At 39.0% G+C, this 24,228-nt stretch overlaps 2 protein-coding genes across 5 annotated transcripts in view; one reads left to right on the top strand and one right to left on the bottom strand.

Moving 5' to 3' along the window:
• The window catches only part of LOC132914750 (neprilysin-1-like), a 140,305-nt gene extending 134,818 nt beyond the window's left edge, over positions 1-5,487 (top strand). Inside the window, exon 14 of the mRNA XM_060974113.1 lies at positions 5,477-5,487. Coding sequence (XP_060830096.1) covers position 5,477 — 1 coding nt within the window. The 3' untranslated portion in view covers positions 5,478-5,487. The remainder of the gene's footprint in view (positions 1-5,476) is intronic.
• The window catches only part of LOC132914751 (ecdysone receptor), a 206,482-nt gene that overhangs the window by 117,236 nt on the left and 65,018 nt on the right, over positions 1-24,228 (bottom strand). For all 4 annotated transcript variants that reach the window (XM_060974115.1, XM_060974114.1, XM_060974116.1 and 1 more), the window contains one exon: positions 15,180-16,677. The gene's annotated coding sequence lies outside the window, so the exon portion shown is untranslated. The remainder of the gene's footprint in view (positions 1-15,179; positions 16,678-24,228) is intronic.

Here is a 24,228-nt window from a genome sequence, read left to right as displayed (position 1 = left end):
GGACGAGGGTTTCATCCCCCCGAGGAAGCTCGCGACGCTGCTGGAGCGGAAGTGGTTGAAAAACGCTCTCCAAGGTGGGCTTGTTACCCGGCCCGATCGATAACACGGTCTCGCAGCCTCGATCCACTCGCGCTTTCGCGAGACGAAAGAGAAACAACGACCGGTTCTTCCCTACAGCGTATTGCATACTCTATGCCAGCAGGTTGCACCGATAAAGGAGCAACGATCCAAAAGATTGATTTGATCGATCGAGTCGAGATAAAATGGGTAAAAGATAAGAACTTCATTTTTATTTTACATTTCATCTACGTGAATTTTTTCTTTTTTTTTTTTTTAATAGAAATATTAATAATTTTCGAGCGATAAATTAAGCAAGCGAAAGCTGATAAGGGAGAATAGTTTTTTGAAAGAACAAGAGAGGAATAAGTTTCTCTTTCTATCTTGAATAATAATAATAATAATAATTAGATTGCGATGAAAATTTTGCAAATTGAAATGGCAATGATTTTACATTTAATGTGTGCGTGTGTTTGTCGTGTAAGGATTGGAAAATTGAGAGTAGATTTTTGAATTTTAGATAATGAAATGTGGAATGGAAAATTTTTGTATTTTCAGAAACAGGCTACTCCACGATGAATACTTTCTTTCATCATAAAATCGATTTGCATCGTATTTGATAATCATTGAATTCTCGCATTGTTGGTTAAAGTACTACATTCGTACGGTGCATTAAAAATGAAGAATTACAGATAGATTTTCTACCTCGTGCATTTTTACGAAATGAAATTTTGTTGCAAGAATAATTCGCCTCCATTCACGATACTACAGGTGCATATAAAATTTATAATGTTTGTAAATATTAATGCATTCGTGTGAATGTTTCATCGGAAGGAAGGAGGATTAGCGAAAGATCAGTAACATCAATAACATGGCAGCGTTAGCATAGTGGTAACTAGTACGAAATCCGCGCAGAGACCTTCGAGTAATCGATAACCCTGGCCGATCGTATCGCGCCCACGCCAACTAACGTTGATGCAATAATTATACCGCAAAATAAATTACCAGCATTATCAAACGTGTTAATACGGTTACATAGTAACCACTTGCGTCGATATCGCAGTAAACCGAGCGATTGGTTCCAACTACGATATCAATTGTCCTAATAAAATATCAGTGTGATATCTTGAAAGCTAACAGAAATTGTTTGAAAAGTATCAACAAATCCAAACGAATTAATAAATTTTAAAAATTCCATTATTCGTTGGAATAATATTTTTCAAGATATTGTGGAGTTAGCAAAAAGGTTTTAATAAATCGATGAACTAATTTAACGAAACTCTGTTGCTATAATAAAATATTAGAGTATCTTGAAAGTTATTTGAAGAAAAAAAGACGAATTAAAGGAAAATATATATATTTTTTATTCTAACGTATATATATTTTTTAATAACTTTGTCAAAAATAAAATAATCACACGATAGCTATTAATAAAAAATTGTATTCACATGATAGAAGAGTTAATGGAAATATGGAAGAGAAGGTTCGTTATTCTCATAAATGAAGCAAGTAGATTGTGGCATTGCTCGTCAGACACAGTGGATCATGGAAAAAAGTAATTGCACCGTAAATTAACGGAACGTCTCTCTATCTCAGTATTGATAGTACGTATACAAACAAGTAGAACCGTATAATTCTCTAATAGAACTATTTAACCCTTACAAATTCAAAAACGATCCTCGTGAAACCCCATCATAATCGTAATCATCGTTTGAGTCGAAGCCGTTCGAACAACTTGGCTCTATCAACTGTAACCAAGCGACCAATAAAAGTAAATATAAAAAGAAGCACGAACGTAAGAAAGCCCGAGGAATATATCGGCGGAACATCGAATTGCCATAATCGAAGCGGTGATTTGGAATGAAAAAAGAATCTACCACCGAAACGATTGGAGAAACCTGTTCAGCATGGAGTCTGCGGTGAACTTGTTCGCTAGAGAGTAACTCGCGATTAGCGATGGGCTCAAGTACGTCGCATATAAGTTTGAACATTGACCAACAAGATTCTAGTCGTCCGTAAGTATTCTAAAAATAAGAACAGTATTTTCCAATAGACTGGAATCTAAACGTGACCCCCTACGAGTACTTTGAAAAATACAGAAAGTAATTTATGAGTAGACGAATACTATTCGAACTTTATGAAGCGAATATTGGGTCTTGAATCTCATTCGAATCTGTAAGTGCATACTGAACTTGGTCCTGTTAGTAATTAACACTCACGTGGCGCTAGTGTAGCGTTCCCAGTCGCCATAGTATCAAACTTGCATCGTGACCAACCAAGAAAAAGTCTACAGCCCTATAAGTGTAACATAAAGTTTCACAGAATTAACGCGCGATGGTATCACAGTAGGGTTCTCCTAACCTCAAATACATGACATATGATAGTAAGTATGAGTTTGCTATTTACAATTACCATGGTAGTTGCATTGTTCATGAAGATAAATTGACAAGTAATGTACGATAAATGAACGATTACGTCTTACGATTAGCATTCGAAGTGTATGGAATAAAACTTGGGAATTGAATTTGATTCGGATTTATAAGTTCGTATTGAACTTGATTCCATCGCTACTCGCGTTGGTTATTATGGCGTACAGCGCATCGTAACAGCTTCACGGTGCTCAATAGCGTAATTGCAACGGAGTATGGTGCGCGTTACCGCGTACGCGATATTAGCATAATATTCCATGAGAGGCGTCCCGCATCTAACGCGTTGGCCAACTCTAATGGCAATTATTCTACGGTGAGAGCGAACGTTGGAATCGGGAAAGGATTTATGATTCGATTGGTGATCGGATTAAATAGAGATTTTTAGTACTCGAATATTACAAATTTTACTTATGGAAAAATTGTTCAATTTCAATAATTAACAAGGTTCCATGGTGACAAATCGTCAGTGTTGCTAATTTAATTTCGTTTAAAATATATGTTGGGTTTTATAATACTTGTGGCGAAAGCAAGACAAATTTGCGAATTAATGCAATTAATTAATTAATTAATTATTTGCGGAAGGAATAACATTTCGATTTTATATTAGAAATATTGGGGTTTTTCGACGTGCAAATTAGCGAAAATTTCTTCTGCCAAATATATGGAAATTTTGTATTTGTCTGCGATAGAAATACGGAAAATTATTAACATCTAATTTTTGTAATAATTTTGTATCAAATAATTCGTAATAATGTTTGACAAATTTAATGGAAAATGTTGTTTCCTCAAGAACGAAGAATTTACTTCGGTGAGATGAAGCCTTCAGATGGTCGAGGGCAGATAAAACGGACTATGTAACTTAAATCACGCTAAGTAGCTTGGGCTGTACCGATATTACCGATTAGAGCCAAGAATTACGAACACGCTAGCAATTATGTTCCCCCGCCTTTCCATCGTTTCCTCGAACACGTTCTGTGTGTTCCTGCTGACCCATTAGGGCGTGTGAACCTGACCAACCGTTCAGAATTCCGTTTACTTCAAATCTCTTTCCCTCAATGTGCAATTTTCAACAATTTCCTAACTATTAATATATTATCGAACGGGTTACGAAGATAATTGTTGGTTTTATTAGTGTTCGCTTTGAGAAACTTTTGCTTCATTTGAAAACATAGTTTTCGCTATTGAGAGTCAACAATTTTCATTATTTTTATAGAAAATTCTTTTCTTCAAATTCCTTCCTTCCATGCAATTTTCAACAATTTTCTAACTATTAATATATTATCGGAATGGTTTACAAACAAAGATAACTGTTGGTTTTAAAGTGTTCGCTTGAGAAACTTTTACTTCATTTGGAAACTTATGAGAGGTGAATAGGCCGTGATAGTTGTAGTTTGCTGGTGTGTGGAATGAGACAAGTTCTGCTGCGAGTGTGGATGGCGCTGCTGGATTTTTTCTCATTTTTGGGTTGAAGAATGAAAAATAGGAAAACTGCGGTCGCCGGGATTTGAACCCGAGGAGTTCCGAACGTTCGTAACCTAAGGCGCTAACCATTGCGCTGCCTTCGTTCAACACTAGTTAGTGTCGAGTGGTGGTATTTTACTGTCGAGTGCCGCCACACTTAATTTCGCTATTGAGACTCGACAATTTTCATTATTTTTATAGAAAATTCTTTTCTTCAAATCTCTTTCCCTCATTGCAATTTTCAACAATGCGATTTTCAACAATTTCCTAACTATTAATATATTATCGGAACAGGTTACGAAGATAATTGTTGGTTTTAGTAATAGTTGGTTAATTTTAAGTATTTTTATAGAAAATTCTTTATCTAAGAAGCTTATACAAATAACTGTAGTTTGTTTAAAAATTTTCTACGACTATATCTAATTTCCAATGTTTTCACTGGCGAAAAGGAAAATGATCAAGGGGGCCAGGATAAATATCTTGTCGATTAATTCTCAAAAATAAAAATAAACAATAAATAAATCATTGAATTACTGAAAAACGAGGATGAAAAATATTCACATATCTGAGCCTCTCTTTTCCTTTAAAAAAGAAAAACAAATCTTCGAAAATATGCATGCTAGAAAAATAAAAAATTGTTGCAAAGGATCAATATCCATATTTCAGCACTCGTTTCCTGTCAGCTATATTCCTCTCTGCCTTAAAAACGAGAATAAAAATAAATCTGCAAAAATGTTATACACAGTTATCGAAAAACGACAGAGCGAAAAATCGATATCGATACTTTCTCATTTTTTCCCACCAATATATTCCACATTTTGAAAAGAAAGGGACGCGAGTGTTCGAACGTAATTGAATTATTCGAAAAGAAGGATAAATTCCATGCATGATCCCATTACACAAAACCATAATCTTTACTTTCATTCAACCACACTAAGTTAAAACAAACGAGATACAAAAAGAAAAAAAAGAAAGTCGATAAATCAATATTGATATTCCACTCCTCCTATTTCATGAAATATTCCTTCGCTCCTGTAAAGATAATAAATCCTGAAGAAATATCCTTTAAAAGGAAAGGAACGATCCTGAAGGGTCGCTACAGGCACTCTATTATTCGCTTCCCTGCAAGAAACCGATCAGGGGAGAGTTCATAGTCCTTAAGGGGTCCAGGATCGCGAACAGGAATAAGAATCGCGTGTTCAACTGGCTGAAATCCTACGCCTCCTCGGTTCGGAATTAACGATTAGGAAACGAACGCGACGGGGAGCCGCGGAAATTCGAAGTGCTCCGAGAGGAAGAAGAGGCGATTGTGTTTCAAGGATCGTTGTAACGTTGCAATAAAGCCGAGAGGACGGGACAAGATACAAGTCGGCGAAAGGTGGGAGTGGCAAGGGTCGTGTAAAAGCCAAGGTAAAACGGAGTTAAATTAATCTTGAGCCCACACTACGACCGTACACACGAGATCTTTTCACGGGGAACCGAAGCCCCGATTCTTCTTCAAAGATCGACGTGTGTCGCACGATTTTTAGAGAATGTCAGGAATCTTAGGAATTAGAGAGATTTAATCGTTGAGAATTGTGGATTTTAATCGGCGAAATAAAAGTAAAGGAACACCAAGATTATATTTAGAATTCATATTAAAATAGTTTTACATTTATTTAGTAAACGATTCCTAGGATATTCGTGGATATACATTTGCACGCGTCTCAGCGCTTTCTTTGTCTCTCCATCTTCCATATCACACTACCAACGAAAAAGTCGCATTCGTCTGTTTTTCGAGACGCTGCGGGCACATATACTTGCGCACAATCATATTCACGTACGTGTGTCACTACTACGCGACCAATGTAGTCTAGCACACAAAATTATACATATCTCGATATTAATATCGAGAAATATCAAGGAATACCAAGGAATAATATGCCTAAATGAAAGTTGACTGAGCGAGGAACACGGATCATAGGGATTTAAAAAATCGTCGAATATCTTGTTTGATTATAATTGACGATAATCGACATGCGAATTTCTGGGCTTAACATTCTCGAAAAGTTAATTCCGGAAGAAGAATCTCTGGAGAATTTGTCGTTCCCAGCAAAGTACTACAAATCAGTAGAGACAGAAGCACTGGGCAGACAAAGCGTAAAGAAAATTAACCAATGAAAAATAGCAGAATAAATCCTAAAAAAAAAAAAAAAATGAAACAATTTAATTTAAGTAACAGTTCTTGAGAGATCGATCGTTTTAAGACATAACCTAAAATCAGCGGAGACAGACGAAACAACTAGAAGCAACTAAAAAATTTGCAAGACTAAATATCAAAATTTAAATAAAACAGAATAAAACATTTAAATTAAAAAATGTAATAAATAATAATTAACAAAAAATGTAATAAAAACATTAGACGATTCAAATAATTTGACTGGAAAAAAAGACAAGCACCGAGAAACTGCATAGTTGCCGCAATCGGACGGCCAACAGCCGAAACAAGTAGATACAGGCGCGCGAGTCAGACAAGAAGTCAGAGAAGAAATAAAGAGGGAAGCATCGCTATTATTTTGCAGCAGAGGATGGCGCTGTCGGTCGGCGGCAGGCGTACAGCGCATTTTGAATAATAGAGACCGCGGTCTATTTATGCTCCGAAATCAATAGCCTCGCGTCTATATCGCCGCTAGAACACACCGGCACGTCGTGGATCGTTCAGTGTCGTTCCTTCGTTGTCCGCATGAATTCACTCCACTTATAAACGCGTCTCATTGTGCTCCAGGGAGACGCTTCTATCGTGGATCGTAAATGGGGAACTAGCTGCCGTTCAGCAGACGTCTTTTTCTTCCCTCCACCTTTTTCCCTTCTCCCTTTTCAAGAGAACGCTACAGCTCTGTAAACAATATAGCGTCTTTGGGCATCTTTCGATGCTTAGGATACATTTGTTCCTCCTTCTGACTGGTTTAATCGTGAGAAAATTGTACTGGGTTGGCAACTAAGTGATTAGATGGTAATGACAAAACCCGCGATCACTTAGTTGCCAACCCAATAGCCTGAGCTCAGTCATTAGATATTTTCTTCCTTTAGTTTTCATTTGAACTTGTGCATGCGCGTGGAAAAGGAATTGCAAAGGTGAAAGTAGACATCGATTTTTCGTGGTCTTGTAACGTTTACAGTACGTCGTTGTACTCGTCCAACGTGAGTTTTGGAAGACCCACGTAAATTTAGGCGACATCGGTCTTCAGTCGCTGGTATACGACTGGAGAACAGATTAGGTAACGTAAACATTAAGAAACTCGATCCATAGTCGCTATCTACAAAACCGAACTGAGGGAAAAAAACGAGTGAAACAGATATCTCCAAGGACCAACGTTACGACCACGTTCGGAGAACGTAGCGACTAACGTGACCGTTTAACCCAATCTGCCAAGAATCACAAGCAGTTGGTTTAACATTGACCAGATGAAACCGTACGCGATCATCGATACGTATAATTGAGAGACCGGCCGCAGCTTATAAACTGCGTTTAACAAATATCGATATTGCTCGTGAAATGAACCAGTCCAGTCTCATGTAGATCGCTTCTTGGTCGGTTGGGAACGGTCATCTTTAATTACGAGAACTTACTCAGCAATAAGCGAGGCGACTCTCGTGAGAAGGAACCGGTCCCGGGACCACGAAACCAGAATTCGCCAGTGAAGCTTGTAAAAGAGAGAGGAGGATGAGAAGATGGAGGATATATGTTGCTTTCACCGCGACGCAATTAGGGACGCGATCCTGGATTGCAATTAAGAGGCCGTCAATTACGAAGGCGTGCATGAAAACCTGTAATCCGTCCTCTGTGACGTCTACTAAATTCTCCAGTCTCCGTCTTAACTCAGTCACGCCGCCACGCGGCATTTCTCGAAACTATACACACGGCCTATTTTATATAGACCTTCTCCGAAATGAATTTCCCGATGATTCGTAATCTTACATTTTAATTTTAAAGATTGAGGTTAGGTCTTGGTTATCTTGCTTGGTTTTTCTGATCGTTCAAAGATTTTTACTTTGTGACAATGAACCGTAAAATGACCCAGTGGCACTTTACTGTACTAGCAGACTTACACACAGAGATCCAGAGAGACTCTTTCATCGTCGGAGATGTAGAAGCCCAAGCGCAAACGGACGTCCAAAAATGACATAGAAAGTTCTCAATTTGTAATTTTAGAAATGTAAAAAGCTTGCAACATTTTTCAATGGGCGTGTGGAACATCTTCAGTTGCTAATTTAAAAAATCTTTTCCAAAAATTTGCAATTTGTAGGACAAGGATACGGAAAGTTGAAAATATTTACAACAGGAATATGAAAAATTTGCTATTTTTGGAGCAGAGATATTGAAAATTGAAACATAAATACAGGAAATTTGTAATTTGCAAAAATATCCAAGATATTCGACATACAACCTAACGTCGAACCAATAAACCGATAAAAATTTAAAAAAATTTAAAAGTCCAAGTACAAGTAGGATCCAAAGATAAAGAATGGGATAAAAGAAAGAACAATGACCAGAGGAGATTGAGATCTCAGGATTCATTGTGTGACGGCGGCGTGTAATCCGTGTTAGGCCTGTAAACTGCTCTGGCAGCCTGTGATGCCACCAGGAAGAAAGACAACGAGTCAGAACCAGGGATGATAAAAAAAAAAAAAGGGAAAGATAAAAAAGAAAAAAGGCCGCGGAAAAAGAGAGATAGTGAGAGAATGAGGTAGGTTGGGAAACGAGGGGGTGGCTGGGAGAAGCCGACGAGTGTTGAGACTGTATTGATTTCCATTCCGGCCCGTCTGGCTCTAGTCTAGCCCATATCCGGTGTTCTTCGTGCTCTCGCGCCGCGACGCACGTGCACACGCACCTTTCGATCTGCTCGCGACGGTCTGGTCCAGTGTTGTTGCGACATCGTGTGACGCTGTTGGATGACGCATTCTCGTTATGGGATTATTTTAAAAGTAGCGCGCATGCCAAGAAACCAAACGCAATTGGACGAAATGTAAGGAGAAGTGCGACGAAGAAAAATCGATGATATTAATATCTTTTCGGTAATCTACGTTCCAGTAATCCTGGCATAATCGGCAAGGAGATTTTACGCGAAAAGTTATTCGTTTCTGATAAAATTGAACTTGAAAAATTGTTTGGTAAACGCGAAGTTGACTAATTACCGACCGAGTACGAGTGAAAATTAGCAAGAGATTATCGTACATGGATAAATAAGTAAAAATGTAGAATATTTTTTCATTGAAGTTTCTTTTTTAGAAAAATGGAACTTCAAAGTGTTTCGTCAACAACTAAGTAGTCAGTATGTGCAAGAGTGCCAATACATTGAATATTAAAATCGAGTATCCGAAGAGATAAATCAACAAGGATAAAATATAAGGAAAATCACGATACCGAAGGATGAATCATTGTTCCAGGAATTGGTCACGGGCGAGTTGTGCAAAGATGAAGAAAGGGGAGAATCGTAGCAGAGTCGGAGGGACGAAGAGAGAAAGGACGAATGAAGCGATTCAAAGGTTTGCGTTGTAAAAACGAGATAACCAAGACCAAACATGGACTTGCCGGCGATTTCAGATGGAGACCGATTCGCGATCCTTTTACGGCTTGGTTACCTTCCTGTCCCTCGTCGCCCAGTCTTTCGTCTGCGTATCTCATCCACAGATAACTATATCCCAAATTCTTCGCTTCAAAAAACTCTGTTGCAATGTCTTCTCGATGTTTACACGCAGCGAATTTCAGCGTTTCACGTGGAAGAGAATTCCACCGAATCTTACTCAAACCAGCTTCAAACCTAACCCAAAAAGAGCAATAACAGGTTAAGACAAAACAACTGAAACTCAACTGAAAGCCAATCCAAACCATCGCAAACAAAGCAAATCAAAATAATTCTATCCAACTCGCCTAAAACATTCTCACAGCAAACTATGACAAACCAACCTAAGCTTCCTCAAACGTACCCCAAACCTAACCTAACCCCCACTCTACTTCTTTTCTCTGCTAATAGAGATAGAGCGAGGTGTCAGATATAATTGGTACTTTAGGACTCTAAAGCAGAAGCAACACCTCAAACGCAACAAGAAATACCCGGTGACCCTGATTGACCCGAACAGGATTCCACACGGTCCGTCCTCGTGGTATCGAAGCATAGTCAGACGCTATACGGCTAGAGGCACGCGAGTAATCGATAGTCCGGTTCACAGACACGCCCGTCAGTTTCCACGCGGGAAGCCAGCAGGAGTCGAAATCCGGCGCGCGGAGACGCAAAGTGTATATAATCGCAGGAGCGTGCCAACGTGGTCGGTTGCGACACTTGTTTTGTGACCTGGATATCTCCACTCTATACCCACTACCTCGTATACCCAGTACCCAGTCGCCTCCCCGGACTGTCCCTTTCCTCTCTTCGGGCGTCCCGCTGCTACCCCTGCTCCTTCTGCACCGAGAAACAGAGACCCGTCGATGCCATTCGAATATCTGGTTCACCGTGCCTGCCGACCGCATGCCGCTCGTCCCACCCTTCGTTGCCAACCCCCCTCTTCCCCGCACGAATTCTTGCAGGGAACCCCGTGACCTCAGCTTCTCCATTCTTCTACAGTAGAACTCCATTTGTCAGAACGAGATTTTAATTAATGGCTGATTTACTGAACTTTCTGCTCGTTCGATTCACTTATCTCAACGCGAACTTCTATTATGCGAACGAAAATGTTTGTCCCCCAAGTTCAGATAAGTGGAGTTCTACCGTACTCGATCTACCCTGCTCTAATTGAGCGCTACAGTACTCATACATGCACCCCGAAGCGCATTACAGACGTGTTAAAAGGTTAGTTTTGGAGGTTATGTTTGTCTTTTGTTTCTGGTTCCATTGGTGAGATTTAGGGATTTATTTAAGGAGTTTGATGGGACGTAGAATGTGATTAGAGTTTGAGGTTAGGTTATAATTTCCTGTTTTAGGGCTTCTTTAGAGGTCTAGACGTCTATAGCCATTAAATATTTGACATTTTATCACAATTACTCCATACTTCGTAGGCTAGATTCAAAGATTGTTCATACAATTTGATTTGAAATATAAAATTTGGTAACTAGCAATGTTTATACGTTGATATACATCTGTAAAATTTTGTGCAACTTATGCATATGAATGTTAGGTTAGGTTAAGTTCAAGGTTAGATTTAAGCATTCATCTTTCTTAGGTCTCTTCAGTTATGAATGTTAGCGATTCGATATTGTAACATCGTGTCAGACGTACGATATTGAAATTTGAATACGTATTTAGAGTTTACGTATGTATTTAGAGTAATTGTTGCACGAGAAACCTGTTCTTACTATGTAAATCGATGCCATAATATGTGGCACGTGACTAAATATCATAAGGCAAGGGTTAATCTCAAGTTTGCGTGCATCGTAGAAAATTAAACAGAAAAAATCGTAATGCACAGCAGCAAAAACTTCTTTTCATTTAATGCCGTTGATAAAAATTAATAAGAGAACGTTATACAATAATACTAACGTTGATCACAATTAAGGTTCTAATACTTTAATACGCCATTTTTACCCGATTTCCAAATCTTATAAAGATCTAGAAATTCCTTTATTCCAAAAATTAATTATTTACTTTAATAGACGTATACACGAACAGCCATTAAAACATCATAAAACCAAATTACAAGGTGACATCGTTTAGAATATCCCAACTCTAATTTTTCAAAGTTCAAAAAGAAATTCTTTTATTTAAATGAATAAAAAATATCATTTTTCTACACTTATCCCACTACTACTACTATTACATCATACTCATATTATTTTCAATACTACCTAACCCCAACCTAACCTCAACCTAACACTAATCTGTTCTAACTGTTCTTCCTTTAATATAAGATAAATTTATTTTTATAATAAAAGTAGCATACATAAAAATTGCTACAAATACAAACTAAAAAAAAAAAAAGAAATAATATTTCTAACTATCTAAGGCTTCAAATCGATATTTTATTGAATTATAATGGCTGCCTCGATAGTATTGCGAACAATTGACCGGAGGAGTTGGCGCGAAATCACGAACGGGCTTCGTGGGACGTAGAAGAGGTAATCGAAGCACGTGTGAGCGGACGGCGTCGAGAATTTCAACGAGCAACCGATAACTGTAAACCAAACACTTTTTTCTTTCCTATTGTTCCTCTACCGTCGATTCTTGTCGCGATTTTCGATCGCGTTGCTTCTCGAATTGGATCTTTAACTCTAGTTTGCTATCGTTTGATCACCAGATCGTGTATGTTCATTTGCATATTTTTATAGGCGCAAATGAGAAAGATAAAAAATCTACAACAAGTATTATACTATGTATATTAGACGCATTTTTTTATACGTTCAAACAGTTAGGTTTGAGGTTAGGTTAGTTAATTTGAACATATTCCAAACTGCTTTCGTATTACTGAAACTATTCTCTAGCCAGATGGCTTTCTCTTAATCCTAATCATAAAAATATAAGTTTGCGTGCAGATCTACAGTCTACTTCTAATCCAGTGATGACTATAAGCAATCAAACAAAAGCTCAAACTGTACGAGACACTCAAACAGAACCTGCTTCTCAATTTCGAAATATCCAAAGGATCTGCCAACTAAGCACAATAAATCAACGTCCACGCTCTTCCACGTTCCTCGACATCGTGAAAATAGTCACGTGTGCACGAAGAACGCGTGGGAGGAGAAGTGGAAGAAGTTTGAAGAAGTTTAAAGCGAACACATAGCGAAGCTAGGAAGGCAGTAGGGACTAGGCTGTCGAAGGCTTCTTAGAAAGCTGTTAAAATGCGAATAGCGTGGCCGTGAACGATACTCGCGAAGACGAGCAAGCACGGGAAATTCGTCACGTAAACGCCGGACAATGACTCTCCTGCTACCTGTGAGCCAAACGAGTCGCCAAGATACCCGTTAGTTGCTTCACCATGAAAAACCCAACGAATCACCTACCGCAGCGCGTGTTGCGCTTGCACATGCCGTGCATCGATACCTAAATCGCTATGAATTTTGTGTTTTTATATGACCTCGACACGATTACCCCAGCGAAAACACCTGAACCTGGCGATTTACTAGAATATACTCTCGGGGAGTATACAAGAAACGTGACAGTGGTTGGCTTTTTCTGAGGTTCCAAGAATTTCAAGATTAATACTCCTCTTGTATATTTTATGTAGGATGGAATAATGACACAACTACAGGAAAGTGATTTTTCTAAAACTTGTAATTCAACAATGAGGCAAATGTTCCACGATGTTGGGATTGAAGCAGTTGTTAGCATCCAAGAGTTGGTTACAAATTCAAATTAGTTAGGAATGATATTATTGAAGTTTACCTCTGAATTCATTTCTATTTTACAGTTACACGATTCTTGTACCAAAATCGAAGATTGATATTCCACAGTTGTGTCAAAAATTATATTAATGAATAAATTTCATGGTATACTAATTTTGTGCTTAAAAAATAGCACAGAAAGATAGTTGACAAAATGTTGCAAAAATATTACCTACAGAACTATTAGCTCAAGCTTGATCAAAACATGATAAGATGGACCCAAACTTGATTCAAATCTGCCAACCAATCTCATCTCGAATCTGAAAATTTAATGGCTTAACTTGAACTTAATTCAACCCTATTCGAACTGCATTCAAATCCCATCCAACCTAACCAAACCTGCCAAGCCTAACTTCGTATTTCAACAGCTCTTCAATCATATTTTCATCACAGTCTGGTTAACGTACCTATCTCTGTTACTACGACATCCTGCTCAACTGCTATTAATAATATTGTCATACTTTAATCTTCCTTTGAACGTAAATTTAGGTTAGCTCAACATCACATTGTCATATCGTCATACTTCAATCTTTCTTCGAACGTAAATTTAGGTTAGCTGAACATGAAATCTAACTATAAACTTCGACACTCGCGTAGATCGACGTCAATCATTGTTCTGAGCGATCAGAGTGGAAAACGAGGCCAGGAGGGCCTCGCACGTGAATTTCATACGGGGGCCTGTCGAATAATAGTCACGGAACTTGTGCGTTCGTAAGTGAAAGTGAGAGGCCTGGGTAGATTCGACCGAATGTCGAGCAACGATCGTAAAAAGAATTCCATAGGATAATTTACACCGCGCGAAGCGAGGGGAACGAAGAGATCGACGCTGTTAGATAAAGAAACTGCGAGAAGGTATCGGATACCTTTCACTTGCGAGCGTGTGACTGCCATCGGCGTGGATCGTCGGCTTTTCGTCCACCCGTGGCCGCTAATTATCGCGCGAGAACGAAGATTCTCGTTGCAAGATAGAGACTCTGGTAAAAGTTCTGCCGCTTTCCGGATCGTGGATATTGGACGTTCGTTAACGAAACACAAGGCTTGCGTTTTCGTGAAAGCACCGCCGATGCGATATCTACTCCTGCGTGAGAACCATTTTCGCAACACGTACCGATCGATTGTAAACCTGTGTATCTTCTCTCTTTTTCATGGTCTGTGTTCATATAAGTGTGTTTGAATATGTTTGAGCGCGTCTCCCATGGTTTGAGAACGAGCAAGAGGATGTTCTTTATTACTTTTTGTTGAATATTGGGACTTGATGCAAAATGTTTGATGTATAACGAATGATAAATGTTTGATGATGTTTGACATAGCAATATGCCTGATTTTTACCACGCGTCTTGATCTGTATTTGCGTATCTGGTTTCAGTAATTTGTATGTCCCTGTAGTTTGATATATATTCCGTAGGTTGTAGTCCCTGAGTGTGTTTGTCGTGGTTTGACGACGAGGAAGTAGATTCGTCTCGTTCGTGTCAGACCCGTTCAGGATGTACTTTGTTACGGTATATTTAGACTGAACGAAAAATGTTCGACGCGATAGCTAAACTAGATCCGAATTGGGAATATCTTATTTATTTTTTAAAATCCTTCTTGAAAAATATTGGCACATACGTAACGAATATTATTTTAAATAAACATTTCTAAATGCATGAAATTTTCTAAAAAATACTCAACGACTATCTATTATCGCCATTAATAAATTCCTTTCCTAAAGTTCAATATACTGTGCAGAATGTTTAAAAGCAATAGAACTCGAAGAACCAAATTACAGTGAATATAGGTTGGAAATTCAGTTAGACGAATTATTTGAGAAGATCGTCAAATTAGTGCAGACGAATGAAATTCTACTCTACAACTATCAATTCAAAGAACATCAGACTCACCTTGATCGTATATGTAGAACAGGCTCCGCAATTGCTGAGTAGATTAACCGTGAAAAGTAGAAGTACTCTAACCGTAGCGCGTTCTAGAATTATTTAAGAACTCACACTCTGTTGTACGATCTTCTTCTCTCTTTTCCTCTTATCAACTATCGTTTATTACTTTTTAATTATTATATACTCTTATCGATATCGTTATTATTCTCTTTGCCCTTAGCTGTTACTTGTCGCCTTTCAACAGGCTGCTTTTTACTATTTTATTACTATCGGTGTCTGTTTGTGTGTCTGTATTATATATACTCATTTATTTATATAATATATATATATATATCATATAAATTATTCTTATAAATATATCTGTGTTTGCTGCAGGTACTTCGCTGTCCTGGTTCGTATTAATCGATTAAGGGGCTCGAAGGGGGAGAGGTACCGTTATCAACGAGAATATTCCTGATAAGATCTATATATCGACGCACCACCACGATTCTTCCTCTTCAGATTCTGTCCAACCTTGGACCAAGTGGTTCGTAACTTGCTCGATCTCGATCTTGATCTCAAGAGACCGCTCTTCTCTCTCTTGCATACGTTCACGTCCGTATACATACAGATAGTCACTGGGTTTGCCTATGTTTTATGTGTGTTTGTGTATGTTTGTGACTTGCAAGTCGAACGAAACTGACGATTATGATTAAAACGTTAAAACTGCTTTCGTCTCTCGTTAGATCTTTTATTTTCTCTGTATAGATTTATATATATAATATATATATAACGTTGCTATTAATTATTAATATTATTATTTATTATTATTTGTATTATTATTATTATTTGTAGTCGCGTTCTTCCGGAGGGGCCTAGGCACTATTACGCTGCGAAAAAGAGGTTATGTTTGAAGGTACTTGTACGCACGAGGTATATGTTCTCAAGGTAGAAGTTATATTTTTTTTTGTTCTTTTTTTTTTTTAATGTACAGGAGCGATATCCCGCTGCAGAAGGAGAATGTCTTGTGTGTGCTCAACCTGGCCACGATGAAGGAATTTATTTCTCAACGTTTCCCCGCTTCTTTCCAACCCTCTTTCCTTCCTTTCAATTCGATCTTTTGTTGTTTTTTTTTTCAAATTTTATGGCGTTTTAATCGTGTGCTTTTCTCTCCAAAGCACGTATCTGTATTTCTCTATCCCTGTTGATGTTTGCCTCCCCTTTAGAGCTCGCCCTTTTTACTCCCTCTTTCTCTTTCACTCTCCACCCTTTTCGTTTCTTTCGTCACCGTTTTCGTACTCAGTTTCTTCCACTTCTTCTTCTTCCGCCTCTTCCTTCTCGTTTTCTTCCGAATGGTGAGCCTTTTCGCTTGACGATCGACGGCGGCGCCCTCTACGTCGCGGTACACGCTCTCACGGAAGGTCAGAAGTCGTTATCACCTCCTCGAGCTTTCCCACTTGCTAGCCACATCGCCCTGGGCCCCGCTGCCGCCCTCCTCCCACTGGTGCTCAACTACCACCACCATCTGTAAGCAAAAATAAATAAATAAATAACATCGTTTTAAGAATATTCTTCTTTTTAAATGGGTTGATACGAGAAAGTTAGGTTAGGAACGTAAAAGATATGCTACGAACGAATATACGTTTATAAGTCTCAAGTTTCTCGATATTATACAATTCCTGAGAAAATAAACTATATTGTGTGGTTTTTATCACTGCTTAACCACTATCGTCTGCAATCAGAGAAACAGGGTTGTTGCATGATTGACATTGTGTGAAGAGCATTAAATTTTAGTATCAGCGTTCCTTTAGGAGCATAAATTTTGAATGGATCGTAGAAACTACCCCTTAACCTCTGTACAATTGGATACTGTTATTAACCTTTATTATTGCTTAACCTCTGTTTGTCTAACCTTTGTGAAATTATTATCGCCTAATCATCGTAATATGTATGTCTGACAATGCGGACCGAGAATTTAATTTTGAAATTAGTGCTCCATTAGATCCAGGAATCTTGAACACATAGCAGAAGCTATCCATTAACCTCTGTACAATTACTGTAATATTGTCTACTTGATACAGTACTGATACTCTCTAAGGAGAACAAAATTTTTGAGGTTAGAGTTCATTTAGAGTTTTCAAAGCTTCGCACAGATAATACAAATCATCCGTCCAAATCTTTCAAAATTTGAGTAATACTACCTAATCGCTACAACGTAATTAATGGTTAATAATCTAACCTAAAAAGGGTGATCAAAAATTTTGCAATTAATAATTTTGACTATTATAATTGAACGTAAGAAAAGCCAGGAAATTTTCTACGAGAGAACGTAATATCTTTCAAAATGGAATGGCGTGCGTTAGCCAGTGGATTGCAGGGCACGTTGCTTTTAATGCACGTGCATTTCTCTGAGGAGTCAGAAAATTAATTTTCACGGAATACGCAGGCAAAGTGGAACGCACAGGCATAGTCTGAGACCCCCGAACGATCCTGGCAAACCCGCCACGAAGCTGATGAATTTAATATGTCCACGATTACCCATTCCAATAATGAAACATTTCTCTCGTTCCTGAATTACGAGAAATATCGTGCAAACTAAAAGACAAACCTAACCTAGCAATTTCGAACCCGATCTTTTTTAGAATTAAGCTTATGTTTAAGGTTATGTTACAATAACTCAATCAAATGCATTCTTTCTAAGATTCAGTAAAATATAAATATGAAAAATAAAAAAAAAACGATATTACATCAAACATAATATTTTACTCCCTGATAAATAAATAAAAATACGATTTTACATCGAATACAAATGGTATGAAAAAATCGTAATGCCTGGAATCTGCAAAATTTCCTCGTATGATTTCGTCAATTGTATTACCCAACATCTTGTCGTTACACCTATAAATTTCTCAACACAAAAATAACCTGCAACATACAACGTATAAAATTTTACTGGAGTCATGTAAGAGGGCCTGGTCAAGCAGGATCTCGTAATAATAATACCAACAGTAATCGTAGCCCCTTCGAGGGCAGCATTAGAACCAACCGTCAAGCCAGACCATAAATAGAAGGGTAAATACCCTATAAATCAGCGGTGTGGCCTCGATCGAGCGGGCAAAAGGGAAACAGGGCTCCGTTTTCGTGCTCGACGGCCCTGAACGCGTCAGAGGAAAACATAGAGACGGCCTGCAACGGAGGGTTTCACGGTATTTTTAATTTCACCCTCTCTGATCGTCGGCCGAGGCGCTCGTGCGCGCGCGCACACGCACACACACTCGCAATATTGTATCTATGTGTGGCCATTTCACGTGAGAATGGAACAAAGAACGAGGCTCACGCATCAAGCCTGGTTCGTAACGCGACGGCCACGGCCCTGTGGTGTTACGCATGCGAACACAATGTGCTACAGACAATGCAGCTCCCTGGACCTACGTCAATGCGAAATTAAACTGGCACAGTGGCGACCCTGTCCCTCTTCGATCTCCCTAGGGAACTTGCAACTCGTATATTCCACTTCAAATCGCGACTATATGAGCTATTTTTGGGTACTGTGATTATGATCACCGAGGCAAATAGATAGAAGGCTCATGTGTATGCAGAGACAGGACTATTTATTTAGACTCGGATCATTTCTGGTGAAATTAGGAGCTAAATAGGAGTACTTGAACTGTGACTATATCAGCTATTTTGGGATGCAGTGATTATAGTCACTGTGAGAAGCATAGTTTTAAGTCATGTGGGACTGGACCTGTACCTTCGCACTGCTTTAAAACGATAAGCTTCAACCACACAAGACACACAACTTTATCAAACGATAGTCTAGTCACCGATAGAAGTATAATTCATAACGACTATAACGAACAATAAACCAAAAGAAATTTTCCCCAAATTTAGAGACAGGTTATAGAAGTCACATCTGTCGCTTTCTATTTATTACTAACAAAAATTCAAAATTTCCTATATCTAGGGATATTCTACAATACAAATAAACGTCACAGTTACAATTTATACGATCAACAATAATTCTGTCTATTCAAGAACTTTATCTCTCTGTACTAAGGCTAGTGATATTCCACGATATACAATTTCATACTCATTTAGGAAATGTATCTTCTTGGAAGCATGTGACCACACACAGCACCATTGCAAAATGGCGCCATGTTTGAATTTTTAAAAGACTGTAAGATCTCAGACGTGTTACTGGAATAGCTCGAAGGAAAAGTTTTAGGAATGTCTGTTTCGAGAGAAATTCGCGTATCTCAGGCACTCGCTCAACTTTCGAAGTGGTTCCTCCGTGTAACCGCGCATTTTAGATCGAATCTCCGTGAATCTACGGCGGATGGCTGAGGCTGGATAAGCGGCCTTTTAAAATTATTGCGAAAGATCGTGGCGGAGATCGCGCGACTACAAAAGCCAGCGACGACGAATGTCGCTATAGAGAGGAGCCAGCCGAATATCGACGATGGTAATTCACACACAATGGCCGGATAAATTACGGACCGTTTATCAAAGATTCAAATGGATAGCATTCGCTTGAAATACGAATCTAGTTTGAAAGAAAACGGAGAATTGTTTTCGCCATTGTCTTCCTAGAAATGAGACCCCTTTTTCGTAACGAGCTTTTTACTACGCGAAAATATCTCGAAAATATATCAGATACTAATAAACAAACGTATTAATTACAATTACAATGTACCGTAACACAGACGTTTTATATATCATTATAATTTCATTTAAAGAATAATACGAATCTAAAATTTGAGTTATGCGTTAAAAAATTGTCGAGCATATCGAACTTAAAGATACGGCTAAGCGTCGAATTAAGACGCGTCCTCAACGATCCCGTTTGTCACGGTACTCGACACGATTGTATCGTGGCACGAGACACGGCCACACAGCGGACAACGTATGCAAATGAAAACGAAAATGGAAGGCGTCTACGCACTTCCGGACAGATGTCGAGGCTCGGGCACATTATTCGCCCCACTCCCCTTTCCTATTACTCTCCTTCCTGCATTCTTTCCTTCCCTATGCCTGATCTCTTTCCCCCATTGTCCTTCGACCGCTAGCAGCGCCAAGAAGAATAGCAATGGCTTCGATAATGTTACTTGGCCGTGGTTGGCCGCACTTGCGCCACTGCAACGTAATTTTCTTGCACGGAAAAGTACAGTAACCAGCTCCCCGTGAATTTGTCATTTTATAACCAACCGGATTTTTAACGCCAACCGTGACTATTAGTTATGAAAATGATGACTAGGCAGATTGAACGTCGTAAGTGTGATTGTAATAGTGGAAAATACTCGTAGTATTCGTTTATGCGTGACTATAACTGGTCAAAGATAGGAATGATTCTAATAAAAATAAATTACTACCTGCAACCGTTTCTACCTGGCTATTTGGCAACGATGATTACATAGGATGAATGATCGCAGCAGCGTTAATGTTATATTTCTAATATTCACCTATGCGTGATCACTTGATGTAGACAGGTGATTATAAATAGTCGGACGCAGGAATTAATCTTAGAAAGATAAAGTAGTCGTCGAAATGATACTACATCTGTAAAAAAAATTCGACGAAAGGAATTATCTTAACGATCTATGTCACAAAAGTCCACTCGTGTTACGCCATAGAACGTGTAGAAGGACGTGCGACCGAGTGCCATTTGGTCAACGAAGCATCTAGAATCCGCTTGGACGTAGGGAAACGTAACACCTCTATTTTGCAACACTGACAGCACAACGTTTCAATAGCAGACAAAACAGGCCCCGTCTCCTGTTGTGATACCCAAGCTGGGAGTTGTGATACACGGGACTATCCGACGCGTGAAAAAAGAAAAAACAATGAACATAGCCAGCACAGGACGTGCATTCACACACGCGATAGTCAAAGGACACGCTACCAGCGTGGTATGAGTGAAAATGTATGGCTGATCCAGACAAGGTCATTCATAAGTAGCTCAAGTTCAACTAATAGTATTGTATTACGATACCTACGGCCCTCTTCCTCTTTCTTTCTCTCTCGTTCGGGCCTCCTCTGTCACGCAGCCTTCTCTCTTTCGCCTGGATCGTTTCCTTCGTTCACACGAACGAACAATACCTGCTGATCACCGGTTAATTAATTCGTTCTGTAATCCTCCGCCGCTTCTTAGACTCTTCCTGACATCGTGCAACTCCTTCGTGATCGTTCATCCAATTTCAGATTCTTCCGTTTGAAATTTTTAACCGAAACGGGTCTATCACTCGACGAGAACGATGACTGCAACGTAATTTCGTTATATTTCAAGAATTTTGCAGCGCTGTTCGTCAGTTTTCATCGATAGATTTTTCTTATCGATTAAGGCCACAAGTGCGATGGACCCCATAACGACAAGAATTTGGCATGTCGAATTTTAGCATATTATGGAACATGCAGATCCAAAGATTTGAAATTGTGAAAATTCCTAGACTACCGATAAATCCACTACAGCACTCTTCCCCTTTTATCTTTCCTTTAAGTGGAAATTAATCACAATGTATAGAAATTGTGCTCGTTAGAATAAGAATTCTCGTGAAAATCCCTAGCCTACTGATAAATCCACTACAGCACTCTTCCCCTTTTATCTTTCCTTTAGGTGGAAATTAATCACGATGTAAGCCTAAGCTTCGAAATGCCCGAAAACTGCTTCAAATACGATATTCATAGAATTCTACCGATACTTACTAAGTGGTTCCTCGAAGAGGAGTGGTTTCTTGTTTAATTCAAGTCCCACAGGGGGAAATTCCCTAGATATATTGCCTGCTGTCAACCGAGGAAAGGAGACAGTGCTGTCACACAGTTTCTTCTCTATTCCCACGGCGACGTGTCAATGATTCTCAGACTTGACAGACCTCTCCCCGAGCCTCGTCTATCCGTAATGTTACATAACCTCACAGTTATGGCGCGAGTTATGGCGAGGTTCCCGCGCGAGTAGACGCCCGTTTCTGACATCCTCACCGAGCCCATCGATTTCTTTTTATCTGTTCGCCGGATATTATCGCGACCTTGTTGCATAGAATGTTCGAAGACGTTCTAAGTTTCTGGGGGAAAAATAATAGCACCAATCGCAATCTGCTTTGTCGTTCGGTTTCTCCTACACAAAATATTTCTAACCTATTCATAAAGTTTCGCAATATATTTAGCGCGATTAATTTCCCTGTCAAATATCCAAATACAGCGTATCTCGTTGAAGTTATTTTGAAAGAAATCTGCCGAGTCTCGTCAAGTGCAAAGACTACGGTTCTAAAAATCTAGACCTAACCTAATCTAAACTTGGTTCTTTATTTGCCAAGCGTGTTATAAATTCACGTCTATTTGTATTGTACACAAAGATGGTGCGAGAATTCGCTGCGCAAGATCCAGTGGAAGAAGCATGAAAGTTTATCAGCGATTTTCTAGAGCAAGCAAACAGGTTCACTTTCGTGCGACTCGAGCATGGTCAAGGCTGAGTGTTATTACGCTCTCTCGTTCGCCGGCTGCAAATTACTATTTTCTTTTTCCTTTTTTCTCTCTCACTGTCTGTCCAAGAGGATCCTTCGCCGCCGTGTCATTGCCGTGCCGGCTATTTTACGTCCTCGCAATCATGCACGCTCTCATTGTCCTCGTAAAACGATGTTTCATGCTCGACCAAACGTTTGTGTTCGGCTTGAATTGGCGAAAGAAAGGTGAAAATAAAGCGGACGTCCTTTCTTAACGTCCTTTGGGACGGAACACTGACGCGTTTCGCCTTTTCAGTTTCTCAAAGTATTCGTAAAGTTTATGGGTTTTTGAAGATTCACTAGACCCGCAAAAACCTAACCCCAACCTAACCTCAATCGCTTAAATAAAATTCTACATTTTCTTTTTTTTTTTTTTTATACAATAACTCGACTCTCGAGTAAAATTAGCGAAGCTTTAATTTTCTAAATAAGATACTGGATACGAGAGCGTATTTTACGTCGAAAGAGTAGAATGTATATATTGATGATTCACGTTTTCTCTCGTGCAAGCAGACCATTTTTTATTCGTCGAGAAGAAAAAAAAAAAAGAGAGGAAGACGAATAAGATAAGCGACACAAAGAGCCGGTCCGCTTGTGTACCTACATCGCATATACATACATACGATTAACGGCCGATCGATAATGTATTCCGCTCGAAAATAAACTGACCTATACCAATACCGATGTTACCACTTCCGCCGAGTGACCCCTCGTCTCCCGATAAATATTTACGCGACTGCGAACTCCAGAGTTGCAAGTCGAACCAGCCATCGAACGATCTCGTTAGTCATGAAAATTCTACTGATTAACATTCAGACATAGAGATCCGATACACATATACGAACTGCGATCCGAGGTTAATCGATATGCAGACTATATATAGAACGTCTGGAAATTCTATGATTTTTATCGTCTCGACGAATCTTTTTTCAGTTCATAGGAGGTAAAGAAAGTTCTGCGATTTTTATATCTTCAATTCGAATAATTCACTGTCGGTGATTTATATTATACGAGTACGAGTATAAATTTTAATGGAGAATTCGTGAAGTCAAATTGTTTCTTAAGCTATCGATCGAGTGAATATTTTGTAAGAGAGATCTTTCTTATGGTAGTCGACGGAATAATTCACCGAAATTTGGAGAAAGTAAATTAACCTTGTTACGCGTAACGTTGTACTTACGTATAACGGCGTATGAGGCAAAGTTTCTCGCCTTGAAAGAATTAACTTTACCTCGAGTGTTTCTTCGACATCGCGAATTACAATTTATCTCGCACGCAAGGTTCCTAATTTACCGATCGGAACGGAGTTTCTAAGATGGAACTGATAGCAAAACCGAAAACTTTCAAACGACGTATTCAACGAACTCGGATCTTTTTGCGCGAACATAATTTTCAAGCAGTTCCTCGGCGAAGGTGCGTACGAATGATTAAAAAATTGATGGTAGTGCGTAGTGGTATTTGTAAGAGTACGAGTAGGAAGAAACCGCAGAAAGAACGTAATCCAATAACGTTTCAAACCGAGCAGCGAACCCGATGATCCCCGGGGGCAAGCAAGAACAAAGGAATTCGAAGGATACTCG

The sequence above is a fragment of the Bombus pascuorum genome, chromosome 15 (genome assembly GCF_905332965.1).
Source record: "Bombus pascuorum chromosome 15, iyBomPasc1.1, whole genome shotgun sequence".
Lineage (NCBI taxonomy): Eukaryota > Metazoa > Arthropoda > Insecta > Hymenoptera > Apidae > Bombus > Bombus pascuorum.
This window is presented reverse-complemented; position numbering and strand designations above follow the sequence as displayed.